Genomic DNA, 27017 nt, shown 5'->3' with positions numbered 1-27017 from the left:
TGCTGTCTAAGATTTATAAAGGTTATTTTTTTCTTTAAAGCATAAACACTCTACAATATTATGGATGTATTTGTTTTAGATAGTTCATCTTAAATTCATCATATGAACTCTCGTTTTGTTTTCAAAAAGTTTTCAAAACCAATTCAATGTGTTTCTGTACTGTAATTACATCTATATGCCACTTTATGCCTCTATGTATGGCCCACGTTTCCCATATGCAACCATATCTAGAAATAAGCCAATATGTTTTGGAGGAAGCAAAATGTAATCCAGATTACATTTTCAACAAAAGTGGAAACAGAAAACTTTTCAACTCCTTCCCTCTGCGTTGCTGTCACAAAGACAACAGTATCGCTTTCCATTTCCTCACAGCATAGAAACTACCAACAACACAGACGGACTGTATTTTGTGTTCCACAGTGACTTTGGTTGTCCCGGCAGACTGCCCATATTTTCCGGCTCATAATTCTGATGTCCCAGCAGTCCAAAAAATGTACCACTGGACCAAAAGCCCATTTGTCCGACAGCCTGGTATCCCTAAACCAAAGCACAAAGAAAAACTGAGAGAAACTGCCTTTCGGAGCAAAGCACATTTGTTTTCAGGATTCCAGGCTGTTGGACATACGGCCTTTTGATCCAGTGGGTCATTTTTTCGACAATTTGGGCGGCATTGTGAGTCATCAGAAAAACGATGTGACACTGTTCCATCTACCATTTCTACTACTGGGTATTATAATACTTACACTAAAACTCTTTGGTAACTGTGGAAAGCTACTGAAGAGAACAAAAGCGCAAACCTCTTCCTGTTTCCTTTGCTTTAAAAGTCATCTGAGTTTACCTTATTAACGTTTAACCAAAACCATGATTTTTTTCCCTAATCTCAACACAACTGTTTCTCTTTCTTGAACCTAACCACACATGTTCTCCATCCACCCCAACAACCTACCTATGGATTATGTGACGCTTCCTACTTTTGAAGCAAGCACACAATGGCCAACGCATTCTCACCTTGTCAACTACCGTCGCTTTGTCAGTGGACATTTCGTCAAAATATATAGTAATAATATCTATGCTTGTTACATGCATTGTGTCTTTTCAAAATAAACTTACGCTCTCACAGGAAATGTACAGTTTCTGCTCGTTACATGCATTCAGTCTTTTTCAAAATAAACTTACAACGTTGGCTGAACACTTCCTTTTAAGGTTAATTGTCATCTGCGTCTGATGCTGACGTCAAGTGAAAATGCGAGGATATTTGACAAGTTGTGTCGCTGCCTGCTGTCTCTAAAACTGACACACCCGAAAAGTTGCCTCTGTGCATTGATCTCCGACGCAGAGATCACTGACAGAGCGGTGGTATTTGACAAGCTGGGAGTGAGAACAAGCTGAAATTGTACGAGCTGCAACCACGTATGCACATGCATCCATGTGTTGCCTCATTTGCCAATCTTTCCAAAGAATCTTGGGCAAGAGTGTGAATGCATCTGGAAGTTACAGAATATGTATTTATTCAATAAATCACTTCCACTGCCCACCCCCTGCCGCCACTGGCATGACCACAATGCCAAATGTCAGTCTCCTTAGGCAAAAACTGTGATCACCAAAGGTTGTGGAAATTTTTGTGGACTGACTGACCGACAGAGCAAGCTACATAATATAATATTGTAAGCTATTGTAAGCTTTCTTCCAACAACAGCTGCCTGCTTTGGCCAAAAACTACATTATCAGAGTGGTGAGAGTTAACCAAACTGTAAAGTTGCTGGACAAACAATTACCTGAAAATCACTATAAAGCTCTGTAAAGCTGAGGGGAGCTGCAGATTCAGCTGATAATTCTCTGCAGGTTCATTACTACGTATGACCCCTTTCATATTGTCATATTGTTTTCAAATTGTCATTAGCACTGACTACTATTGTTACGGAAAGATCGTGGTTAAGGCAACATCTACTGGAACAGTCTCATGCATGAGAGTCAGTCTCTCTACATGCTTATCCGCCACCCTGACCTCCACATCTTAACTTTCTTTGTAAAGGACAAACTACTTTCTGCACTAAGACTGAACTGCACTGAATGTACATTGTGAAGGGCAGAATAGTCCAATACAACAACATTTCTATGGATACCTGGCTGCCTGATTTGTTTTTTTAAAAGTTGCTTTTAAAATTCATATTATGTCTTCTCTGTCTTTCATACACACACACACACACACACACACACAAACACAAACACACACACACACGTATATTTTTCTGTCAGTGAAATGTATACTCTGTTCTATTTCGTCTTTCTGTCTCTTTTGCTTTGTTGCTTCTTCAAATACAGATGCACTTTCCCTCTTCTCCTTTCTCTTAACCTCTGTATTTCCCTGGGAATTCATTTTATATTCTATTCAGTCAGGTCTTTTCACTGCCTGTTATGATAATGGCAGAGAATTGTCAATGTTTAATGAATGGCTGGAGGCTGGATACAGGTTCAAAAATATCCCTGTGACCGTTAACATGAGAAGTTCATCTATAATTTGCTCACACATCACTGTGTTTCAGAGGAACTCAGCAGAATGTGCACACACCGAGGCACAGATTTATTCTGGACAAGTTTCTGCTCATTTGCACACTGTATGTTATGGTGCAGATGTTGGTTTCCCTGAATAAACTGTGCACAGAAACACCTCGGGTTCTGCTTCATTTGGCCGTGGAAGGGAAAGCAAAGCTGTAAGCAGCTGCTGAGGCAATCTTTCCTCCTCACCTCCTCCCTGACGCTCCTCTCACCCCTCTTTCCTGCTGCTCCTACACCCAATCCGGGGCTGTGAGTTTGCACCACTTCCCCTCATCCCCATTTAGGTGTGAAATGTATTTATATTCAAAGCGCAGAAAAACGGAGAAAAAGGGGGGGAGAGAGCGGAGGAAGTGACACAAGCAATCTACTGGAAAAGACGCCTCTTTCTGATGTCTGTAAAGTACCGTATTCCTCCGGATAAAACCAGGACAATGAGGAGCTGTCAGTAGCTATAGGCCAGTGTTGGGACCATGTGGAGAGTATTTGAATTGGACTGCTATGCCCTTCTGGGCCACATGAGAAAGTGAATCAAAGGCAGTGAAAGGAAAAGTGAGCCCAAGCTGAGGAGTAGCACTCCAGAAGCACATTATAGAGGGCAGGAGTAGTGTGAATGAGGGCTCCATGCACCGCAGCCCACTGCTCTTAACACTGACTTGAGTGACAGCAAAGACACTATACATTGTTCTTACTAGATTCTCCACTTTGGAGTAAGACTTCATATTCCCTCAACTCAGACACACAAAGAAGCTGCATATTATTTCCCTGAACGGTGAATTTTATAACGCAATCACTTAATTCCCCCTGAAACTCATCAGGCTATATTACACAGCCTGTTTAACCATGCAAGATGTGCAGCGCTGCTCCATCATGGGGATCTATCGGACAAACGTGTCTGGCAGCCATCCTTCACCCGCGCTGAGCCAACGGTGAGATGTCTCCAGGTCTCCTTTAACACTATTATTACTTTTTAAAATCTTTTAAAGCCGCTGTGATTCATTTTTAATGTGGATGAATATTTCACTGCACACTAGAGTTTAAAAAAAAGGAAGGAGAGTGAATGAGGGATACACGGTGAGAGAAAAAAAAAAAGTTGGAGCTATTGAGATGCATTAAGAGTCATCCCAAATTCCTTCCCAGTGCCCAGTCTGCGGAGTCTCTTATGCTCCACCAACTCACTCTCTGGTCTATTGCAATCGAAGGACAGCGTGCGAGTATCCGGCCCCGTCATGCGATGTTGTGTCAGTGGAGATGTGTGTCAGGAAGCGCTGATTCATGATGGGTGTGTGGTGAGAATGGCGAGTGATGAGTTGTTTCTGTAGGCGCTGTCACAAAATGTTCGTCTCAAGCCCTCCCAATGGATTAGTCTGCGGCCCTCGTCCTACGAGTCTTGGAGACTCCGTAGAGGAATCCTCCACCCTACCACCACCACCACCACCACCACCACCACTGCGCCTGGCATGCATATTCATATCGCTGATGTGAAGAGGCATTCATTGACAAATAGGATGCTTAAAAGAGTCTGCACAGACTGTGAATGACAGGAACAGAGAGAAAACAATGCGAGTGTGAAACGAGGCCACAGTACAGATATCAAACAAGCGTGAGTGGCATCCCCAAAGATAACAGTCGGCTAGCAGGAAAGAGAGAAAGAGCAAGAATGCTTCCTCAGCAAGCCTTTTCTCAATTATCTGCTGTTCAGCGAAGGCGATGACGGATTGTGTTTGGGAAAAAAAAAAGAAAAAACTCTTAGTGGACTCATAGTTTAGCTGAAAACGTATGGTCCGGAGAGTCATTAATCCATCTCAGAGCAGCAGCCCATCAAGCTCCTCCAGCGAAATGCGTGATCGAGCAATAGACAGAGCAGTAGCAGAGATAAAGCAGCACAGTACAGATCTGATTAGGCTGCCGTCTCCGCAAACTCCTCGGGGATTAAGCACAACAGTTCCTTGTTAGACCCTACTTTGTTCCATACGGCACATTCGCCATTAGCAGAAAGGAAAATCACAACTGCACTCGCTAATTAACACTCGTGCACAACCACACAATCACATTCACGTATGAACATGCAGTTAATGTGCCACTGGTGCCGGATAAATAACATCAGATACATCATGCATTATTCTTCATGTAATGTGAGACCCTTAAAAACCAGAACAAATGAAGCGCTTATTTATGAGTGTTGGTTGAGTACAAAATGTTCAAAATGTTACATTCTGTAGCCACTAGTATTTACATTTGCATGCTTTAAGTGTCATTAGCATTTTTACATAAGCTCTGCTCTGAAAGATGTCCTGAGCGACTGGAGAACAAAGCTCTGTGTGCAAACACACAGTGACACACTAGTTGTGTGTCATAATAGTTTTGTACTTGACATATCAATATTTTTTTTCTTAGACTTTTATTTGTCTAGAATTTTTTTAACTAATGTTTGCGATTTCCTGCTATTCCCCCTTTTTGAATAGATACGACAGATTTTTCCCTTTTGTGTTTTTTTAAAATAAAAAAACAACTAATCAAATAAAACAATATGATATTATCATACAGACTTTAATTCATGCACAAACACGTTCAAACTAAATATTGATGTTTTTCAGTGCATTTTTTTTTTTTTTTTTTACAACTAATGGAAATATTCGCCATGTATTGTGCACAGTTTTAAACAAACTTAATCACGACTTACATGATTTCTTTGAAAGCTTAAGGATTACCAATAAAATTTAAAACTCCATTCAATTATTTATTTATTCATTTTTTGGCCACTTGGGGGCAGCACAACAAGCTGTACACACAATAGCCCTTTTTAAATAGGAATTGTGCAAATTTGCAGGAAAGCCCAATCAGTTTTCTTTCAGCATTGGCAGTATAAAAACAAAATCGGGCAACAAAATGTGTAGCTCAGCGTGTGACGTTAACAGTGACGTACTCCGAAGGAAGCTGTGGCTAATCAGTCCTTCGGCGATTCTCTCCTTCCTAAGTTGGCCTGTCTTTCACCGTTCCCCTCATTTGACGGTTAATGGCCTCTTCGTTTGCGAGGGCAAGGAGGGCGCGCAATTCTTTGTCTTCCCAGTTGCTCATCTTTACAGTGTCTGTCAGGTTTGCGTTTCCCTCTTGCTACTAGCTGCTCGCCTGCTATCAGCTGTTACCTGTTTATCCACCGCCAGTGGGTCGCACGTGCGGTGTCATCAACAGCTCCTCCCACAAGTCATCAACAGCCCCTCCCGTGGCGGAAGGGCACCACGTTTTTTTTTAACCAAAAAGGTTCCGCCAATACGTTAACCCCTACACGGTGGAAAATTGGGCACCTCGGATCAACTTGCCAATCCATTTCTGTGTGTCTAAACGCTCGCAGCTTGCCGGCAAAACGGCCCAACATTCACGGAAAATCTGGCAGTGTGAAAGGGGGTAATGTCGACATTAGGGAAAAGCGAGTACATCATTACTTTTATCTGTGTCTGTATCTGTCCTTTGACTGGGCAGGGTTACAACCAGAATTGGGCGGAGTTTAAATGGAAATAGTGGAGGCTAATCAAAGCTGTTTTAAAACCTGAATTTGATATGGGTTGATCAGAGGATGGTATATACAGTATATTATACAGTATATTATTAATTTGAAAACTATTTACAGAGGAGCCTCAGAATTGAACTTTAGATCTTTTTTTTTTTTTTTTTTAAATCACAGGAGTAAGAGCTACACAAAGTACAGATACTGACTCAGATGATACCTGTTCGTACATTATCCGTAACGTATGCTTGTCTCATTCCGAAGATTTGGCTCAACCCAATGACATCACCTGATGATGTTAATAAGGTACTTGTTAGCAACTGCTGCCTATTTATACATCCAGCAGACACGGGGCAACATTAGCATTCATTTGGAGTCATTTTGGTCTCCGCTCTCCACCAACTCCTGAGGGAAATATCTGTCTCTTTAGCTGTTACATACTCCACTCTAGAGGTGGGTGACCAACGTCTTCTATCACTGTATATGTAATTTTATATTACGGCAACAGTATATATCAAATACAGTAATTGTTCTGTACATTCAATAAAGTAAAGGTTTAAAACAACCATGCCATATCAATAACTGTACCATTTCTATTCTTCTTAGTCTTTTATTGTTCCACTACTTACTGCTCATCATGGTGATAATGGGTACAATCATTGATAATTGTCTCATCCCACACTGTGCCACAGTAGCAACACACTGTTACAGCTATATGTGCAATAACAAGAGAATTGAAGCAATTGTTTTATAAGTAACAAAAAAGTTAATTTTCCCTAGTAACTTATTACTTTTATATGTAGTAATTGGTAAAGTAATTCATTACTTTTGAGAGAAGTACGTAGTAACTGTAACTAATTACACAACTTTAATTAATAACTAGTACAACACTAGTAACTACATAACTATAATGAAAAACAGCAGTGTGCACAGCTCCAAAAATCTTGGCCAATATAAAATGTTGTTTTTGCCCATATTCAATACGTGAATTCTACTGCGAACTACACAATCGTATCTTTGTCTGTATATGTATTCATGTATTTGTTTACATCCCTGCCTGCTGTAGTTGAAAACAAATGATATGAGAGCTCTGAGAGTGAACCTAATCATTAAAGCTGTGTGGCCAAAAACCAAAACAAGGAGCTGAAAGTCACTTAGAAGGGAACTGCAGAGTTAGATAATAATATCTGTGGCTTCATAACTTCTGTATGAGCAACCTCTTTCACATTAAATGTTTGATCTACTGTCAATGTGAAAATATTGATTAAAGCAGCTTTAAAATGCAGTTGTGTGACTTTAAATTTACTCAGGTCAATTTTTTACTCATTGGGAGAGGACGAAATTCTTGCATGAAAATGATTTTTCTAAATATATTGCTGTCTGAGCTTTTCAGCTAGATTGATACTGTGTGATGTGCTGAGCTCTGCTTTTCTTTGAGGGCTAAGACTTCTTCAAGAAGCTTTTTAATTGATGGAATCTGTCCTGTCAGATTTTATGGCTTTTCCATCACTCACTCCTTTCCGGGCTTCACTTTATCTTTTTTTTTTTCTTCTTCCTCCAACACCTTCCTCTCTATTGCTGCCAAATTCTCCTTTTTAGACTCAGCTCAACTTGAGCCTCAAAGAAAAGAAAATCTCCTCCCCTCTAAAGCAGGAAAATCCTCTTGTCACACATGAAAGAAGCATGTCGACTCGACAGGTCAATTGAGCGATAAGTCCTCATCTGACCATAAAACAGTGGCTTGAGACGTCAACTGAGCAGTGAAATATTAAGTCTAATATTTCTCACGTAACTCTCAGCCATCATCTGTATTCCGTATTCCCTTTCTTCAAGATGAGATACTATCTCTGCTTCACACAGACATTCCTGAGCAGTAACCCTCACTGTAATATTCTAATCTTTCAAGATGAAGCTGTATTTAGTTTCTGAATGAATCATTTTCTTTACAGGCTCCTGCTCCCTCTACTCTCTTTTTCTTTTCTCATTTCTAAATCTCAGATCTTTTCTCACAGATCTTTTTTTTCCTCTCTCTTATCCTCAACTGTCTTTCTCCTCGTCCTCCCCCACTGTCTTTCTTCCTCTTCTCTGTTTCTTGATTGAGGAGGTTTGCATGCACACTATAAATAAATTACTGAAAATAACCAGATTAGAATGAATCATTTATGCGCTGTACAGTAATTTAAACTTCAGCAATAATTGAATTTGTTTGACAATCAGGTTAATGTCGAGGATGTGTTGTAGCTACAGGAAACACCTTATTAAAGTTGCCGAGTAATAAATAATAAATGAGTGAGTAGGTGAGTATGTACAATCAAATCACTGAGAGCAATCAGTCTAGGAAGTATGCATGGCACATTTCACAGCTCCAGTCCACAATTAAAGAGACTGATGATGAATCTTGGCCCGTTAATTGGGTTACGCTTCCTCAGATTTATGACATAATTTGACATAACCCCTCTGAGGTGTTTACATGAGAGTTTAAATGATCAGAGTGCTGCACTAACCCTATAGCGCCATTTGTTTCTGAGACAAGATCAATAATTACCTGACAAACCTATTGCATACAATCTGGCTCATGCTAACTGCCCCCTAGAGGATTATCAGTGTAATGCAGGAAGTTGGAGGTTCTAGTTACCAAATTCAAGATGGCCTCCTTGTTGCACATGATTTATAAAGTAAGTCACTTTTCAAAAACTGAGGAAAGTTGAGGTAAGATTTGTATTTTTAACCAAAATTTCAAGCAAAATTTGCTTAATTGAAGCAGCTTTATTGTTGTGAAAATGTTTGTATTAAATAAGATACAGTAGACAGTGCATTGTTTTTATAGATTTGAAGGTCAAACACTCTATCAATTATTTTGACAAATATAATTGCTTATAATACAATTTATAATATATACTGAAGTAAAATACGCTATAAAAAGACAGCAATAAATCATAGACTGCAATAAAAAATGGACATAGCCAGGGTGATGTCACCCATTGGTTTGTGGACTCAAGCCTCAAGTTTGGCATTTTGGCCGTCGCCATCTTGGATTTCTGAAGTCAGAAGTGACCATATTTGGACAAGAGGGTGGAGCTGTGGAGGAACAAGGGCTGGATCTGACTCATATACTTTAGTGATGTGGGCGCACCCTTTAAGATGCAAGTTTAAGCCTTAATAAAATGTAGACAGGTGAGTTATAAAATTCACTCTCTGTACAGTTTTAATAAATGTTGAAATTAGCTATAGAGACCAAAACTGTTTTTGTACCAGGCTGTAAACATAACAGCAGCAATAAACATGTTTATTGCTGATGTTAAGTTGGGTGTTTTAACAGGGGGGTTAGTGGGGATTCTGACAGCCAGCCTCATGTGGCCAGGCCTGGAGGTTGCCACTTGCGAAAAAATAAATAAATCAATGCAGAAAAATGCAACAGATCAATATATTTAAAATATGCAAAGGTATACATATATATTGTAAATGTAATATAGATACAGAACACACATGTAAATAAAATCTTATGTAAAATATTATTCAAACATAAATAAAGAAAATAGGAAAAGTATATTTTTCTTTTTATGAAAAAGCACAATTGAGATAAATTAATTGTTGTAAAAGCTGGATGTTTAATATATATTACAGAAAGGAAATCATTTGTGCAAATCAAAATTGCATATGTGCCTTGTGGCTAAGGAAGTAAAGTGAGCCCTCCACTAATCAGAAGACTGCTGGTTTGAACCCAAGCTCCTCCAGTCCGCATGTCAAAGTGTCCGTGGGGAAGATACTGAACCCCAAATGTCTCCCGATGGTTGTGCCATCGGTGTGTGGAACTGAGTAGCAGGTGGCACACAGTGTATAAATAGCTGAATCTTGTATGTAGTGTAAACGTGCTTTGAGTGCTTTACAAGAGCAAGTCCATTTACGATTTTTTAATTCTGTCTGAAGTTTTAATAAACATCACCACTTAAAAAAAGGTAGATATAGCATTTTCAGTGACTTATTTCATGCGTCAGGCTCTCCAGGTTTAATCCAGAGATAATCAAATAATATTTGTGCACGTAAGCGCGCCGAATGTCATCTTTCCTCTCTCCACTATTTCTTTCTCCTCTCCCTCTGCAAGATTTGCCTCTTCGACTAATAACCCCCTCCCTTTTCTCTTTGCAATTTTGACATTTACAACTAAGAGGCAGGGATTTCAATTTCATAGCAATCCACACTTTTCTTTTTGCCTTTCTTCACCCTCCTGTAAAGTGTGAAATCCTGTTTGTTAATTGATTGATTTCAATTCAAATCTCAGAGCGGAATGATTATGCAGTAACTCTGCGTGTGTGTTTGTGTATTTGACATTGGGTGCATCTGTGTGTGTAAAAGAGAGATAAGAAGAGTAAAAAAATGAGAGGAGCAGAGGAGGAGGGAGGAAACCAAGTGGGCACACAACTTAAATCTGTGTTGTTGTTCACCTCATTAAATCTGAGAGAGAGAGTGTGTGTGATGAGTCTTAATAAATAATAACTGTGTTAAGTGATCAAACCTGCAGCGGTGTTTCTGCCAGGAGTGGCCATACTCAAAGTGCTGTGCTGTCACACAGAGCAGAACGACAATCCTAACGAGCCATAAAACTGAACTCCCAAAACTGATTTGATTCAAAATGACAGCGTGATGCACATAACTGTGCGCCGAGACACGCACTGCGCTCTCGGTGCTCACATGTAAAGCAAGCGATAAATATGCAGAAATTCTCACTCACAGGAGGACACATCAATCCGCATACCTGTAGATGATGCAGGCGCAGTCCCTGCAGGTCCCACAGTTCTCAATGTCCTGTCCGGTCCTGTATGAATGTCTTCTGTTGAAAAGCACAGAGATGACATATCAGGGGAAAAAGAGTGACGTTTTGTGTGTGTGTGTTTGTGTGAGCCCGCAAAGACATATTCAGGTTATCGTTTCCCTTGTTGAATCGTATTTCTGGCACACACACACCCCTGCAAACACACCAATCTAATCTACTCCGAAATCACCCCTGATCATTTTTTAATGAACGATACCCCTTCCAACAGGCTCTGGCTGTTACGTAAAACCATGAGTCACTATATCACTCCAGGCATAAAACAATGCTTATGAGGTAAAAGTCAAGTCTGCATGCATTAGACTGAGCCCCATCACTGAATTCTTATACTGGAACACGCAAGATATGTCACTTTATTAGACAGAAGGCCGTGCAGTCACATGTTCTGCAAAGCATAGAGCTGGCATTAGTGTTAAGAGTGTGATTTGGATTACGCTGCTCAGATATCAGTCAAGCCTTTCCATGGATTCATAGACACACATCCGTCCATGTCTTCTGCGTCCTATCCAAAAGTTCTCTCATCCCCACATCATGTACTATTTTGGTGTGATAAGGCGGGAGAAATTACTAAGCAGCTTACGATGTAGGAAGCAGATTAATTAAAGACTTGATGAGAATGGTAAAGGGTTTACACTAAGAGGCATGGCGCATCTGAAACCACCAACATGATAACATCCAAATACTGATTTCTATCTATCCCTGCCTGCTGCATACATGCATGAGGAAAGAGCTGCTGTGAAATTGGTGCAAACCAAACCCCTCCCTGTGGTCTGACATGACATAAATCCTCCAGCAAATCAAGGGCTGAGATCGAGAGTTGCATGACTGACATGAGACTTCATAAAAATAACTACAGATGCTCCCCAGCCTTCTGTCAATCTCATGTTTCTTCCTCTCTGTCTGTTGCTGTTTTACCCACTTCTGCCTCTCTTGCCTTCTCATTCTCACCAAATTTACATTGTGTTGTGTCCGCGCAGCTTTGTTGCCAAAGTATTTACAACGCTTACAATGCTGGGATTGGCTATAAATAGAGGAGCTGCATCACAGCAAAGCTTAGGCACAACGACCATCTATCTGTAATTTTCACAGCACATGATGCAGCGAGGTTATTACCGCTGGGTTGAGGATATTCCCTTTTTGAAGAATATTCAGCCTGTAACAACCCACTTGTCTACCCAACTTCAGGAGAGAGAAGACAATTTTTTAGTGCAAAGCTATGATCGCATTATAATGTGTGCCCCTTCTTTGTTTTGCGTGCGGAGAGAAACACATTCTCACTTGAGAAATTAACTGTCTGGGAATAAAACAGCAGGCACTTAGGCTACATGCTGACATTTACTTTCCAGGTCTCCAAAATACCAGGCGCTCATAATTTAGGCAAAGTCCTGCTGTTTGTTCTTCTCTCTTTCCCCATCTATCTATCTATCTATCTATCTATCTATCTATCTAAAGCGAAGACTGACTGTTGAAGTTGGCCACAGATCACCAGATGGCTTTTCACACGTCACTTGGCCCTGGGCTGAGAGGGCCCGTTAGCCCTGGGTTTACAGCTCCATTAGCCTACGGCTTCCAGTCATTTCACATTTACAACTTCAAATGTGGGATAGCTCCTCTTTTGGCCCAGGGCTTTCACACAACATTTAAACCCAGACAAACCCCTTTCAAACCCCTTTGGGCTATGCAACATTTCACAGTACTGTTAGCGCTACCTTTGAACACCACCTTGGACATAAGTTGTGAAAAATAATACTGAGGTTTTGGGTCATCCGCCCTATGATGTGAAAAGTTTTTAACCTTTCAAATGTGGATTGTGTTGTGAAAGCTGACCCAGGAACAGTCTTAGCAAAGTTAATACTCGGGCTAATATGTGTGAGCGTGGAGCCTTAAACTAAACCCCACTCTAGAGCTGAGGTTATCCTTTGACTTTTCAAGGTTAGCACCAGAAACACATGGTTAAAATCATTTTGTGTGAATTCAGTCTCCAACAGTTCTCACATCGGTTCAGTAAGGACGCGCTTGTTTCATTGTCCAATATAAGTGTTGCAACACGGTTACTGTGTGCCTAAACTGTGTGCAGTGAGCTCTAGAAGACATTTCAGTCCTTAACATTCCTGGAAAACAGCCCAGCATTAAAAAACACAAGAGGCTGCATTGGTGTGGGTGTGTTGTTTCAGGTACTGGTGAGAGAATAAAACACAAACCAGAACAGGCAGTTTGAGTCGAAGATCCATGAATATGAAGGCTTATCAGAGGCCAAAATACTGAACAGCAGTGTATAGTACTATGAGACAGGATCATAACGATCACGGGTTAAAAAAACAGTAAAAAATACGTAGTTCATGTTACAAAGCAATTCACATAAAAATATGAATATTTACTTGCAAGTATTTGATTGGCCACAGAAGCAATGAGCTGAGTGACGTCTCATAGCAACCCTGCATTTTTTTGCCGGAGCACTCTTGGCACCTCCACTGTGTCGATGGGCTGGCCAAAGTCGGTCTAAACATGGCCTTAGGTCAGCCCAGGGCTAATTAAATGCAAGTGTGAAAAGCCTTTAGAGCAACTAATGTCAGTGGTGGCGTGTTTATGATTTTATAATAATATTGGAGGCATGCTATTATGTAATGTAATATGTATTACGACCTGATGAAGGTCTGATTGAGCTTAAAATATTGACTGAAATAGATTTGTGGTGTGGAGTTAGTATGCAGGCGTTACCTCTCAATTCCTACAATGTAAACTGCCGAACAAAATGAAATATTGCCTCACCCGTCTCTCTCGGCTTCCTTCTTCTCAAGGTCTTGAATGACATCCAGCAGGACCTTAATGGTGTTCTGGCTGGTCTCCAGGACCCCCTCCAGGCTGTGGAGCTGCGTCTGCAGGCTACGGATGTCGTGCAGGGGTCCGTTGGGACCCAGGAGCTTTTCTGTCACCCTGGATGGGTCCAGTTTACACCTTGCCCCAGACACCAACCCTCCCAGAATCTCCTGGACCTGTCTTAGTGTGTCAGCCTGGGTGGCAGTCAGGGGCCCAGCTGTAGGCTGCTCCCCAGAAGCAGAGCAGCCCCTGGCTCCAGAGCAGCCCTGCTGGTTTGGAGGGAGAGGGTGTTGACTGTTGGGGGTGTTGGGCCTGGCGTTGGGTCCTGAGCAGAGCATTTTGTGTAGTGCCCCAAGCTGAGCCTGGGCTGAGCTGAGACAGCTGGACTTAAAACAGGCCTTGGCAGGAGAGGAGGGAGAGGACTGCTTCTCTCCCTTCATCACAGCAACTGGCGGAGTTTGAGCTCTGTGCTTCAGAGAGCTGGCTCTCTCACAGAGCTTGGGCGAGTCTGTACATTTTATATATTCCTTTTTCTCCTTCTCTCCGTCTTTATCTTTCTTGCTGGCCTTGCTGTCAGCCCTGAGCATGGGTGTTCGGATTGCAGGACCTGGCGGTTCACTTCCCTTTTTGCGTGGTGTGTAAGGTGGAGGTGGCGGGGGAGGAGGTGGAAGTCGAATGCCCCTCTTATCCTGAGCGTGGTAGGGCGCCTGAGAGGGGGGCGTGTACGGTGGTGCAGCGCGAAATGTGGAAGAATAAAGAGGAACAGCTTTAGTTGGTGTTGTACACAGCTGTGCATTTGGAAGAGTGGACACATATGTTTTCACAAGTGGAGGCGGAGAAGTGCAAGATTTTAGTTTGGGGACGGGGGAGGAGTATGGGGTTATGCCTGTGTTGGCAGAAGAGGTATTTTGCAGAGCTTGACATGGGATGTTGCAATGAGACACGGTTTGTATGAGAGTGGCATAGGAAGGTGAAGTGGAATTTGGGTGTGGAGCATGGTGACTAACTGAATGTGTGGTGGAGTAATATGTTATGGAGGTGCAGGACAGAGCAGTTTGAGTTACAAATGTACAGGGTGTTAGATTTGTAGGAGGTGTAGGGATTGATTCATTGTGTGTTGGCTGATGTGTTACGTTCAGGGTGGTGGTTTGATGTCTGATGGGGTCAATGGGAGTTATATTGGGGGTTATAGCTGGGGTAGGAGTGGAGCAGGTTGGGGGAGCTGATGATATGTTTGGGACAGGGGAGGTGCACTTTGGGGTGGGGCATGATGGCGCAGCTGAGGGAGGACTGGAGCAGACAAGACCTGTGCTGGGGGTTGTAGGTGGCGACACAACAGTATAATATGGGATAGGGTGCTGGACGACAGTAGGTGCAGAAGAAGAGCAAGGAACGGATGATGCTATGGGTGGGGGTGGGGTGGTGCAAGCTGGCTTGGCTGGAGAGGAGCAAGGTGGTTTGGCGCAGTGTTCAGGGGTCTGTATCAGCGCTCTTGTAGGTGGAGGAGAGGTACAGTAAGGCACAGTAGTTACTTGGGTGGTGGGAGGGTCTTGAGACACAGTTGGGGATACTGGACTCTCAGATTGAATTTGCATGGAGCTGGGTGATGCTATCAGAGGTGGGGAAGCACAGGGGCTGCAAGTTCGTGTCTGGGTAGTGCAAGGTTCATGATTTGGAGGAGAGTGACAGGGCGAGTCTGTTTGTATTTGAGCGGTGCACTGTTCAGCATTCGGAGGTAGGGCTGGACGAGAGTTGGTGATTTGAATTTGAGTTGTGCATTGTTTGTCACTCAAAGATGAAGATTTATTTTGACTGTCTGTTTGACTTTGGGCGGTGCAATACTTTGAATTTTGAGGTGGGGAAGGGCTCTCAGTTTGAACTTGAGTGGTACAGAGTTTGGTATTTGTGGGTGGTGGGGATGAACAGGGGCTTTCAGTCTGAGTAGGAGTGGTGCAGTAGTGCACTTCCTTTCCAGGATCACTTGTTGTCCGATTCAGCCGCTTTCTCCTCCTGACCACTGAGGGAGTGCTGCTTCCCTGACGCTTGGGGCCATCTCGACAGGATGCAGAGGAACAGTGAAATGGCTCAGTGTTGTGAAGCACTGAAGGGGGACAGCTGTGCCTGGAGCTCTTTACCACACTAACAGCTGATTTAATGTCTGTCCTGGAGGCTTTAGATCTCCGTTCCACTGCAGTTCGATCCCCAGGCCCAGGAGGACCATTCTGATCCTTGGACCCGGGCCCTGACACATGGTTGTGCGTAAGATACTCGTCTTGAGAGTCATGTTCATCATCCCCATCCATGCCCACTGAGTCCCCAAGGCTGTGGCTACGTGTGTGAGTGGAAGAGAGGGACTGGGGCTTTTTCAGGCATGGGGAGGTCTGGATGGCTGTGCTGGTGCTCGTGCTGGGCCTGCGTGTCATTGGCAAAGTTAGAGAGTTAGTCTGTGGTGGTGCCCAGCATCGACGTGTGGGACCTGGCGTCAATGGATGAGGAGGGGCTCGGGCTAAGAAAGCAGCCACCACCTCTATAGTACTTGCCATGTCCCCACGCACAGCCCCCACCACAGAGGTTTGACCAGGTAGACTCTGAGTCCGTAGCCCATCCCTGTCCATCCATGGCTTGGGGGACCTGCTGTTGTGTTTGCGAAGAGGGTGTGGGCTGTCACAGTCTGTGGCAGGCCTCTGATGGCTATTGTTTTCTCCCGTTCCACTGTTGCCACTGCTGCTGCTGCCATCCTCCAGGTCCTTGAAGCGGACCTGGTGGGTGCGGTTGCGGCGGCGCTTGAGGCGGCTCTCGATATCTGGGGAGTCTCGATTAAGCAGCACAGAGCGCACAGTCATTGTCCCGGGCAGCTTGTCCGCCAAGGTGCTCTTGCCGTTGGTTTGGCCTGTGAGCAAGTGGTTGGGCTCTTTGCTCACCATTTCTCTTGTCTCTCTCGCTCCCCCAACATCCACAGGCTCTGCAGGCAGTTTGATGTTGTGAAGGCCTAGTTGTGTCAGTGCGTCAACAAGATAAGTGATCTCCCCTTTACTATATATTCATTATAACAGTGAGAGAGCTGTACAATTGATTGACTGAGTTCCAGTGTCATCACATAACAGACTTCATAAGATAAACTTCTTTATAGGATTGTGTGCAGCTGCTCAGGTTATCACAAATCTATACACCAAGGACTTCCTTTGCAACTAAGATTGTCCTCTAGAAAGGATGGATTACCATATTCACAGTTCAAGGTGTAGTAATATTAAGCACAGCAAGTAAAAATTAAGTCAAGATCACTGTGATGAATGCTAACCTCTTTGGGTTAGCCTTTATCTTACCCTTGTACAAAAATAAATATATGCAGCATCAAATACTCTTTAAAATGAGCATGTGAGAAGTGTCAATATTCTCTCATGTCTTCTGAAGTTGTGCACATTTGCCCCTTACTTCTCCTTAACTTTCCAGGGAGACAAACTCTTAAAGAGGCCAGAGAGGTTACCGGCAAATGAGCAGGGATGAAGAAAATGCAGCCTGTCCATCCTTGCCGTGTCCATCACATTGGCTTGTCTACTTGGCGGCCCTTCCTTCTCCACCTGCTTTGTCCCCTGGGTCCTCAGGAGATTGGATGGCCAAAGTATGGGATGGGCCTGCGTACTTTCCCATAATGGCCTATCTGTTTCAACTTTTTTTTTGTTCTCCCTCCGTTCCTTTTGATTTTATCACTCTCGCTCTTGGTTTCTTTCCTCTCTCAGCTCTTCTCTCAGTGACTCATTCTCTCATGGTTGGAGACAGCGTGAGTTCCTGAAGAGAAGACAAAGACAGAGACAGAAGGAGTAAGGGACTGTAATTGTTTCCATATTATTGCATTTCCATTGAAACACGATGTGCTCGTTCATCGGGATATTGAAGGAGATATAAGATAGGCAGCTATTTTAAAAATGCATGAGAGCGGGGTCAACGCAGGAGGGAAGAAAAAAAAGACATGAATTCAGAAAAAGTAATGAAAGGATGTAGGTGGCAAAAGAAAAACAGAATATAGGAAAGTCACTCGGTATATCATCAGTGATAGCAGAATATCCATAGAAAACAAGTGGAGAGATTATAATTAGGGCCTGTTCACATTGGCTGAAGGGGATACTTATGGTTTATGTGCATTTGATATTCCTCTCTCTGTGATTCCCTTTTTTAACATCTAATGCCTGTCTTTTGTATGCATGCATTAACATTATTGTTTAAAGTAGCTGTGTTGTGGTAGCAGCCGTTCTGGTGGTATTCAGTGTTATTCCTGCTCCTGGGCGCACACTGTGACTGTTATTCCTCATGTGCGTGTGTCTTACAGATTTTTCTTTTCCTCCATGTTTAACAGTCTGTGGCCCTGTTATCAGTCCTTGATGATCTGCCATGGTGACATCCTTTCTGATTCATCTGGTCACTGTGTGACAGTCTGTCTGCCTCGCTGTATTTAGTAGTATGCTCTCGTCACACTGATTCCGCGGCCTGTTTTTGACGATCTACGGCCTTGATACGTATATATATCACTTCCATTTCCTGTCTGTGCCACTGGCAGTCGGGCGTGATGCTGTCGTTTGCCTTACACGATCTATGGATCTGTGCCTTGTTATCTCCCTGTGATAGCCCCTGACACTGACAGGGCCAGGCTAATTCTGTGCGCGAGTGTGACTGGCCGTTACTCTGTTTCCCCCCCTCTTCTCTGTGGGAGGGGTAATTAGTGACTCCTTCACAGCTCCCAGGTTATTTAGGGAGAGAGATACCCGAGGGGCTGCCACTTTTATTTACGTCCACTGTTTTCCTCTGTTTCCCCTCTTTCTTTCACCCGGCTCCGAAGAGGAGGATCTTTGTCACAACCGCGCCCCCACCGTCAACCCCTTTAAAAACATGGTTATTAGGATTAATTATGATTAAAGTCACAGCTGACAGAGTCTTGAGGGGAAATATCAACCATACACACACTCAGATATATTATTGGATTTGGAAACAAACCACAGGATTCCTTTTCATTTTACTTTCTTATCACTGCAGTGCATATAGATGAGCTGCAGAGGACCGAATGGGAGACACTAAGGAGGACTGAATCTTGATCTACAGAGGCTTAAAACAAAAGCAAATGTATATATATAGCATGTTATTGATCCACACTGTCCATTTGACCTTGATGATTTTCTCCCTGGGTTTCCACTCCTCCTGTTTTTTCATTAGTGTCCCATTTCACTCCCGTCGTCAGTCTTCCCATTTCTTGTAAAAAGCACTCCGCTTTCAACATTCACCCTGACAGATTTTCCTCCGAGTTTCATCTACCAGTCGCAGGACCATTACCTTTACTCATTCTATGGGGTGTCATCCTGACTCTACCCTCTTTCTATCTTTCCTCCATCTGACTCCTCTCTCTCTCCCCAACCACTGTCACTTATATCTTTCCTTCCTCTACCACCACTTGCTTCGCTGCAATCTCCCACCGCTGCCTCTTTTTTTCGGTCCCATATCCCATCCTCACCACAGTTCCCTCTCCGCCCGCAAACTACCTTTGGATCAAAATTTACACTGACAGTTTAATGAATCCAGACCGTCTTAATGCTGCATGGGCTCACTCCTGTGGCTAAGGCCAGCTCTTTCCCACATGTGACATTTTCATGTTGAGCTTTATTGGCAGACGAGAGATAAATCACCAGGCAGGAGGAAGAAGGTGTGTGACGGCATAATGCCAGCAAGGGTCATAACTCTTTTCGGTTATTATTTAAGATTTACCACAGACTCCTTTGCTAGCTGCCTACCTCTCTGAGAAGGCTTTACTATGAGTATAGGCTCCTATCCTCTTCCCTGTGTATGTGTGTGTGTGTGTGTGTGTGATGATAATGCTAAGGTCACATCTGATCTCCCTATGCTTAGCCGTGCTGACGCCGAGAAACATATCTGATGCATGCAAAACACGAGAGGCCAAGATTGTGGTAGTGCAGATTTAATAAGATCCTGAGTTCAGGGATGTTGAAAATTGCATTCATGCCAATAACACACCTTTGGGCCTCACTGTGCTGAGGAGGTGGAAGGTGCTGTGGATTGAATTGTTATGTAAAGGCATGTCAGATCGGATTGTCTAGGCACGCTTAAATTTGTCAGACAGGACTGAGATGAAGAGGAGGCACAGAGAGGAAGAGGAAGGAGTGGAGGTAGACATGCTTGGTTATATTTAGAGATGCTATGAGACACGTAGCAAACTGAGAGGAGTAGGAATCTGAATAAGTAGGAGGGAGACGAGGCGGAGGGAGACAGACAGGCGGAGGTAGGGGGGACAGGGAGCAAAGCAGGAGGGAACAACCCCTGGCAGCAGAGGAAATGTCATGGTTAGGGTTCAGTGAAGTGGTAAATCAGGAGCATCAGCGTGTCAGGGCATTTAAGGGGGAACTGGAGAAGAACTAAGAAAAGCTATATGATCAGTTATTGGCCCTGTGAGCAAAAGGAAGGGTAAGAGTTATACCTGCGCTCTGTCAGAGGGATTTACAACGCAGTCGGCTCACAGAACAGATGTAAATGTGCAGGAGCCTTTGTGGTGTTTGCATTCTTGTCCAAAGGGATCTCAAATTCAGGAACAACTCCTTTAGAGTTGCCTGTAGATGAATATTTTTTTTGGTAAGCAATGTGTGCAGCACTGCGATGTCTCAAACAGGGGGATGTTTGGTTTTATTTGATACAATAAAACCAGCAAGCACATTAAAAAATGCAGATGTAAGCCCATAAAGGACTTTGCAGGCACACTGATTTGTATGTAAACAGATCCACATGCATATATAAGCAACGCTGAAGCAGAAGTCAACCACAATCTATCTGTGACAAACTGTTATTAGAAAAAAAAGTATATGAATAAGTAAAGCATGTAAATAAAGCATGTAAAGGCATCATCCTCACTGGTCTGGGATCTGTCTTGAGCTATGAAAATTCCTTCATTGCTGATACCCAGAGCTGAACACAGTGTTACTGATGCAGCTCCCTCTGACTGATGAAATCTTAAGCCCGATCATGCTTAACAGCAAATTAAATTACACAAACAAACACAAATTAAATTACGATTCTTAATTCATTATATACCCGAGGCAACACAGTGAAACACAACCATTGTTATTCCTGTCAGACACTTTTGTAATAGCAGCAAGATGTAAATGCTGGTTTGTTTGTTTATGACTGTGTACTGGCATTCAGCTTGGCCAGTTACAGTCAGCCATCACGGCGAGCCATATTTCACCAGGAACAAGCTGCAGTATGGGTATTAAAATATTAAAAATCTGCATCTTGAAACAAAGGGCCTTTCTACCAATTGTTTTCTCTTCATCAAAATAAAGTTATCGCCCTAATGGTGAATGCCGTGGCTGAGCGGGCCAACACATATTTCAGTTTTGCAGCTTTAGTTGTCACCAACAATAGAAAAGACAGATAGAGTTTGCAACTGTTGGTGCTGGTAAACACTGAGGCATTTAACTAAAGAGCCAGATAATTCCCTCAGGGGTTCCCGTAGAGATTAAAGGATCAGTCCACCCCAAAATCAAAACAGAGCTGATTTTTCCTCTCACTCATTAGTCCAGATTTTTTTGGTGTGAGTTGCAGAGTGTTGGAGATATCAGCTGTAGAAATGCCCGCCTTCTCTGAAATATAATGGAACTAGATGGCACTCAGCTTGTGGTGTTCAAAGCACCAAAAAAAATATATTGGAAAAACTCAGCAGCAATGTCTCTTTCCAGAAATCATGACCTGGTTACTCAAATTATTTCACATTTGTTGTGAGCTGTTTCATATACTATCACCACACAGACGGAAGCATGCACCTTGTGCTAACTCACCTAGCACCATTAAGCTAGCAACTGTTACAGCTCAGCTGACGAGGATGCCATTAGTGTTTACATCTCGCACCGTTACAAGCACGAGCCTCTTGTCCATGAGTAGATGCACGCTTCCTTCTGAGCAGTAATACGATTGGAGGGTGTAGTTCGATAGAAAGAACTTAGTTCTTACATGAAACTGCTCACAACAAGGTCTGTGGATTATCTTGAATAACTGGGTCATGATTTCTGGAAAGAGACATTGCTGTTGAGCTTTTTTAAATTTATTTTTTTGGCGCTTTCAGCCCCACAAGCTGAGTGCCATCTAGTTCCATTATATTCGAGAGAAGGCAGACGTCTCTACAGCTGATATCTCCGACACTCTGCAACCACAAAAATCTAGACTGATAAATAGCACTACAGGTGAGAGGAAAATATGTATTTTTTGATTTTAGGGTGAACTGTCCCTTTAAAGTGAGTGAATTCTGGACTTGTATTCATCACGTTAACAGCAACATAAGTCTTAATGATGATTAATGTTGTTTTGTAACAGTTGGATGTGTAAATAAGCCAGTATTTGCTTGTACATTTGCCTTATAAACTTATATGTCAGTCTTGTGGTTACAGCTCTTTTCCACTGACGCCAAGTGGCCAAAAAAAAAAACATCAGTTATTGCAGGTTTAAGAGTGCACCGGTCACTTTAAACAGTGTTTTTAACTAAGAGGTTTGAGCCTGATAGTCTTGTTATTTCCTTTTCACCTCACACTCACATTTATTTTTCATGTCTGCTTGACTCACTGAAAATGCGGAGAAGTGGGCGGCAATGAAGAGGAAGCTGGCTAAAGAGGTTCATATGTCACAATGAAATCTGCACAAATTACTTGGGAAGGTTGGTGCACTCCATGCTGGTTTGTTTTGATAGACAGTTGTACAAACAAGTCTGTGATATTCAGTCAGTCTAAAAGTCTAAAAACATTTTCAGAAATAACACAAAAACTTTGCTGTGGGCAAACTTTGCCGCTCAGTATCTCAGGACTGTTCCTCAGAAGGATAGACATTTGAAGGTTTGTGTCATTTTCAATACTTTGATATTGAAATTATTCATCTAGCAGCACAGGATGCAAATATTTCAGGGTTAAATATCATAATTGCACAAACATACACAAATGTCAGCTCACAAAGTCACTGGCCAGCTCATCACTTAAGAAGACATCGCGGCCAGCTACCCTACTTGTTCCAGTTTCCTTGAAGGATGGCCGGATTACTTCTAACTTTAAGAGTGCGGGTGCCAGAAATGATTTGTTCCATCTGTCCTCTTTTGACCAAAATCCTCTGCCTAATATGAAATCCCTATATGTAGGCCAATGGATTGTGATAAGCACACTTGGCCAACTGTGAGCAAATTTGAAGATGTTTGGTTATCTGTGAGAGAAAGCCAGAGTAAACATTGTTTTCTTTCTCATACGCGTTCTGCAGCGTAATTGTCTTGTTTCTCTGGCTGGTAGGTTCTTTTATGCGCTGGCTTTTGTGTCTCTCTCTGCCAGGGGATTCAGAGAGGTTAAATCTTCCAAAGGTCTCTGCATGAAAAATCAGCAGCTAAACAGAACAGGTGGCATGACTGACATGTCCAGCGCACAGCAGCACGCTACATGTAGCTACATACAGCGCGGTCCGCTTCCCTGGGGGTTACTCTCTGCTGGGCTGTTGTGCTGCAATGTCCCTGTCCAAACTAATGTCCCGAGAGTACATCATAGTGTGTTACCTATAAAGCCAAGCTGCTGTCAGTCCAACGAAAACACCTGGCCAGCAGACAGAGAGATTGACAGAGCGAGGAGAAAGTGAAAGGCAATAAAAGTTGAAGAGGGGAGTACATTAACTTCTGTTGGGTAAAGAGAGGAAATTAAGTGGCAGAGACAGAAGACAGATTTATAAGCAATGTGAGAAAAGGATTAAATAGGAAAGAGGAAGCTGGGAGATGGAGATAGCTGACCCCTTAAAAGACACGCTGATGAGATAAGATAAAAGGGAAATATAGTTTAGTGTAGAGCAGAGGGAGTGAGAGAACAGGAGCAGAGAGTTGTGCGATGACAAGACAGGATTAACAGCACAGCACTTCCTCACGCAGCAAATGTGCGTGCGTGCAAATGTGCACCTGTGCGTGGTGGGTGCATGCGTGTGTGTTTGACGGTGCATGCATGAGAGAGTGCATGTGCAATTACATTTGTATCATGTGTGTCAATGACAGGATCACTGTGAGATAAGTTAATTGAGAAACATGAAAGACGTGCAAATGTGAATGCGTAATGTTGAAGCACATTAGTGTTATTGGAATGCATTAACAATTTCACACATTACTTGGAAATGAAATGTAGCAAGGACAGCATGCAGTGGACCTTGCTTAGACACACACACACACACACACACACACACACAGATCCATACAAATGGAATTCCCTCACTCAGTGCCTCCTCCTCCTCCTCCTCAAACTTTCTGCGTACACCCCCCCCACCACCACCACCACCAAACACACACACACACACACACACACACACACACAGAGTCCTGCTCATGACAAATATGTAATGAAAGCACGCTGCTGGAATCTGCAAAGCTACATCACTGACAGACCAATCTAAGCTCCTCACTCTTTAAAGCTTCTCATAAAGCTGCACAATCTCGGAAAAATAACTCCCACACCTGCAGTAAAGCAAATCCCAGTATCCAAACACGCACGTACGATCCCATTTCACTAGATTTCACACACACACAGACACGGGCACGCTGCGAGCACATGAACACACCCCCATTGGCAGAATAAATATGTGCGCGTACACACACACACACACACACACACACACACACACACACACACCTGCCAAACACATAAACATAATGCACGCATGCACGTGTGTGCACGCATGCAAGGACGTGCACTGCCACTCTCTTCATTGTACAATTTAGCAGAATGTAAAAAAAACCAGGTGAAAGTAAAAAGATACTGCACAAAATAAAAACAGATACTTGTATGATGTTTTTAAATCTGTCCTCAGCTCTGATCTTTTTCACTTCGTTATCTCTATGGTGATGCTGAGGGAAGGCTGATGGGGGAGATTGCTGTACTATCTTCCATCAGGACACAGAACTGAGTCACACATACCACATCTCTCTCTTCCTGTTTCCCTTCTGTGTTTCTCCCACAAAGGCTTCGCTCCTCTTCTCTGCTATTCCTTCACGTCTCTTCAGCCCATTCTTCCATCCCTCTGGCGTTCATGTTTTGCTCTTATTCCCACCTCTCTGTCACTGCTGCTCGGTGAGCTTCACACCGTTTCCTCTCCTCTGTGTAGAGTCCATCCGCTCCTCTCTTGTCTCCCCTTTCCTCTCCTCCTCACCTCTTTCTCCTTTCCTCTCTGGTTGGGTCTTCTTCTAGCTCGCCCTCCTCTGCTTCTGTGGATTCATGCCTTTCACGTGGGAACCTTTTTATCCATCCCTCAGAGCTCTGAGCTCCGCTGTGCCTACCTAGCTGTCTGAGCGTTTGTGCTGTGAGTGGAAGTGAATGGACAGGAGGGGGAGCAAGAAGACAAGAGTGAGCAAACAGGCAGTTATCCTCTCAGATGCTCCTCTCAGTTCCCCCTATCTTGTTCCTTTTTCCTCTCTCCCCCTTTCTCTCTGCGTCTCTCCATCATGACCTCCTCTCTGTGTCGCCATGCAAGCCCCTGTATCCTTGTATGCAAAGGGATGGAGGGAGGGAGAGGGGGGTGGGATGGAGAGTAGGAGGCAGTCGGAGGTGGAGCTAGTGAGTCGGTCTAATTAAAAAGCAGAGTATGTACAGCTGCAGAGAGCAAAGAGGGAGACAGCGAGGGGAGGAGAGGGGAGGAGAGAGGGGAGCCAAGTGATCCAGGGGGCGGAACCAAGGGACAGGGAGGGAAGAAGCAGTCAGTAGGGGGTGGAAATGAGGGGCACGGGGTGGTTAAGGGGGGTGGTGGTAGGGAGCAGCTAGTAGTGTGAGGTGTGGAAAAGGGAAAAGCTGACAGGACACCAAGGTCAGCTGGAGAGGAATGCAGAAAGGTCACGCACAGAGAGGGGGGGGGGAGAAGGAGGGAGAAGGAGATAGAAACAGACAGGTAGAATTATTCTACAGATATCTCCCATATGAGTGGGGGCAGAGTCGGGGAACCGTGACCAGCAGGATAATAGAGACACATGGACAATGGCCCTCTAAAGCAGAGGCAGATCCACAGTCATCGAAGGTTAAACCGCTCCAGTGTTTTCAGGCCTCTCGAAATTAACATGCGTAAGTGTTTGCAGTTGTGCATGCAAATTAAAAGGCAAAACACCAATCTGTATTAAATTAATCGCGTATTTTTGCTCGGGTTGTTTTCTGTCTGAAGTTCTCAGCGTGTTGTTTTTGTCCAGGCTTGATGACTATAACAAATTGATTTCTTTTTTTTCTTTCTTCTTATTGTTATACATTGACCCCATCATTGCCGCACTGGCTGCTGTCACCTGAGGCTGGTTAGTAGAAACCACTCTTTACAGCAGAGATAGAGAGATAAAGTCTACACCTAAATGCCTTAAGGGCTGAGACATCTCATCCCATTTTATCAGCTCTGATCACTTATCTTGTCCCATCTCCTTTCTCTCTCTCTCTCTCCCTCTCTCTCTCTCTCTCTCTCTCTCTCTCTCTCTCTATCAGTCCTACATTAACATCCCACTGAATCTTGTTTTTACATCTCTCAGATGTTCTACTTTTACACTTTCAGACCTCATTTCTGGGAATCCTCATTTGAATAGATTCAGATACAATTTCATGGAAAGAGCACAATTACTTCCATGGAATTTACAATAATAGGAGATGAATGGACACGCCATCCACTGCAATGCTAATGGGATATACCTATCAAATACATGGAGCAGACATAGGAATATATTCAAGCATTTTAGCTATTAAAAATATCCCATACAGTACAGGCACGACTCTGCATATATTTTATACACATAATCCTTACACATAGTGGTGGTAACTATCCAGGAGCAGAGTGAATAAAATACATCTGCACAGGGTTTGAAGGCACCCAAGTTTCTTGTTATAACAACATACCAGCGTATCATGTTAAAACGAGGAAGGTTTGTTTTAATGAGAAATGATGATTTTGTGGAGTAACAAGATAAAGTGTTGGTATCACAGTAAAGTTTCATATAAAATGGAATAATGTGGTATCTAGTAATAATGAGAAAAAATGTCATAATACGGTGAAAAATATCTTGGTATACTGTGAAAGATCTTGTAAAAAGAGGCTCGTTTGAGATGAACTGTGCCTCACCTGGAGAGTAGACGAGGGGGCGGTGACAGAAAGCTGCAGTCATGTCAGACAGTTTTCAGCAAAGATGCTCTATATCCAGCAGCCTTCAAAGAATGCACAAGGAGTCACAGAAATGTTTACAACCTGTTAGATCAATCTGTAGGCTTCCTGTAAAATTTGCAGACCATGTAGCCTATTAGTATC

General features: G+C 43.2%; 1 protein-coding gene across 2 annotated transcripts in view; it reads right to left on the bottom strand.

The window, feature by feature from the left end:
- LOC117270198 (uncharacterized) overlaps positions 1-25243 on the bottom strand; it is a 45189-nt gene extending 19946 nt beyond the window's left edge. The window contains exons 1-3 of one of the 2 annotated variants that reach the window (XM_033647713.2): positions 24671-25243; positions 13656-17489; positions 10812-10886 (exon numbers count right to left, since the gene is read on the bottom strand). In XM_033647713.2, the coding sequence (XP_033503604.2) occupies positions 10812-10886; positions 13656-16627 (3047 nt within the window). In that variant the 5' untranslated portion in view covers positions 16628-17489; positions 24671-25243. The remainder of the gene's footprint in view (positions 1-10811; positions 10887-13655; positions 17490-24670) is intronic. The other variant, XM_033647714.2, reaches the window with a different exon arrangement.
- Between the last annotated feature and the right edge of the window lie 1774 nt (positions 25244-27017).

This window comes from Epinephelus lanceolatus, chromosome 19, assembly GCF_041903045.1.
Source record: "Epinephelus lanceolatus isolate andai-2023 chromosome 19, ASM4190304v1, whole genome shotgun sequence".
NCBI classification, from domain to species: Eukaryota; Metazoa; Chordata; class Actinopteri; order Perciformes; family Serranidae; genus Epinephelus; species Epinephelus lanceolatus.
The sequence above is the reverse complement of the archived record's forward strand: the minus strand, read 5'-3'. Positions and strand labels throughout refer to the sequence as shown.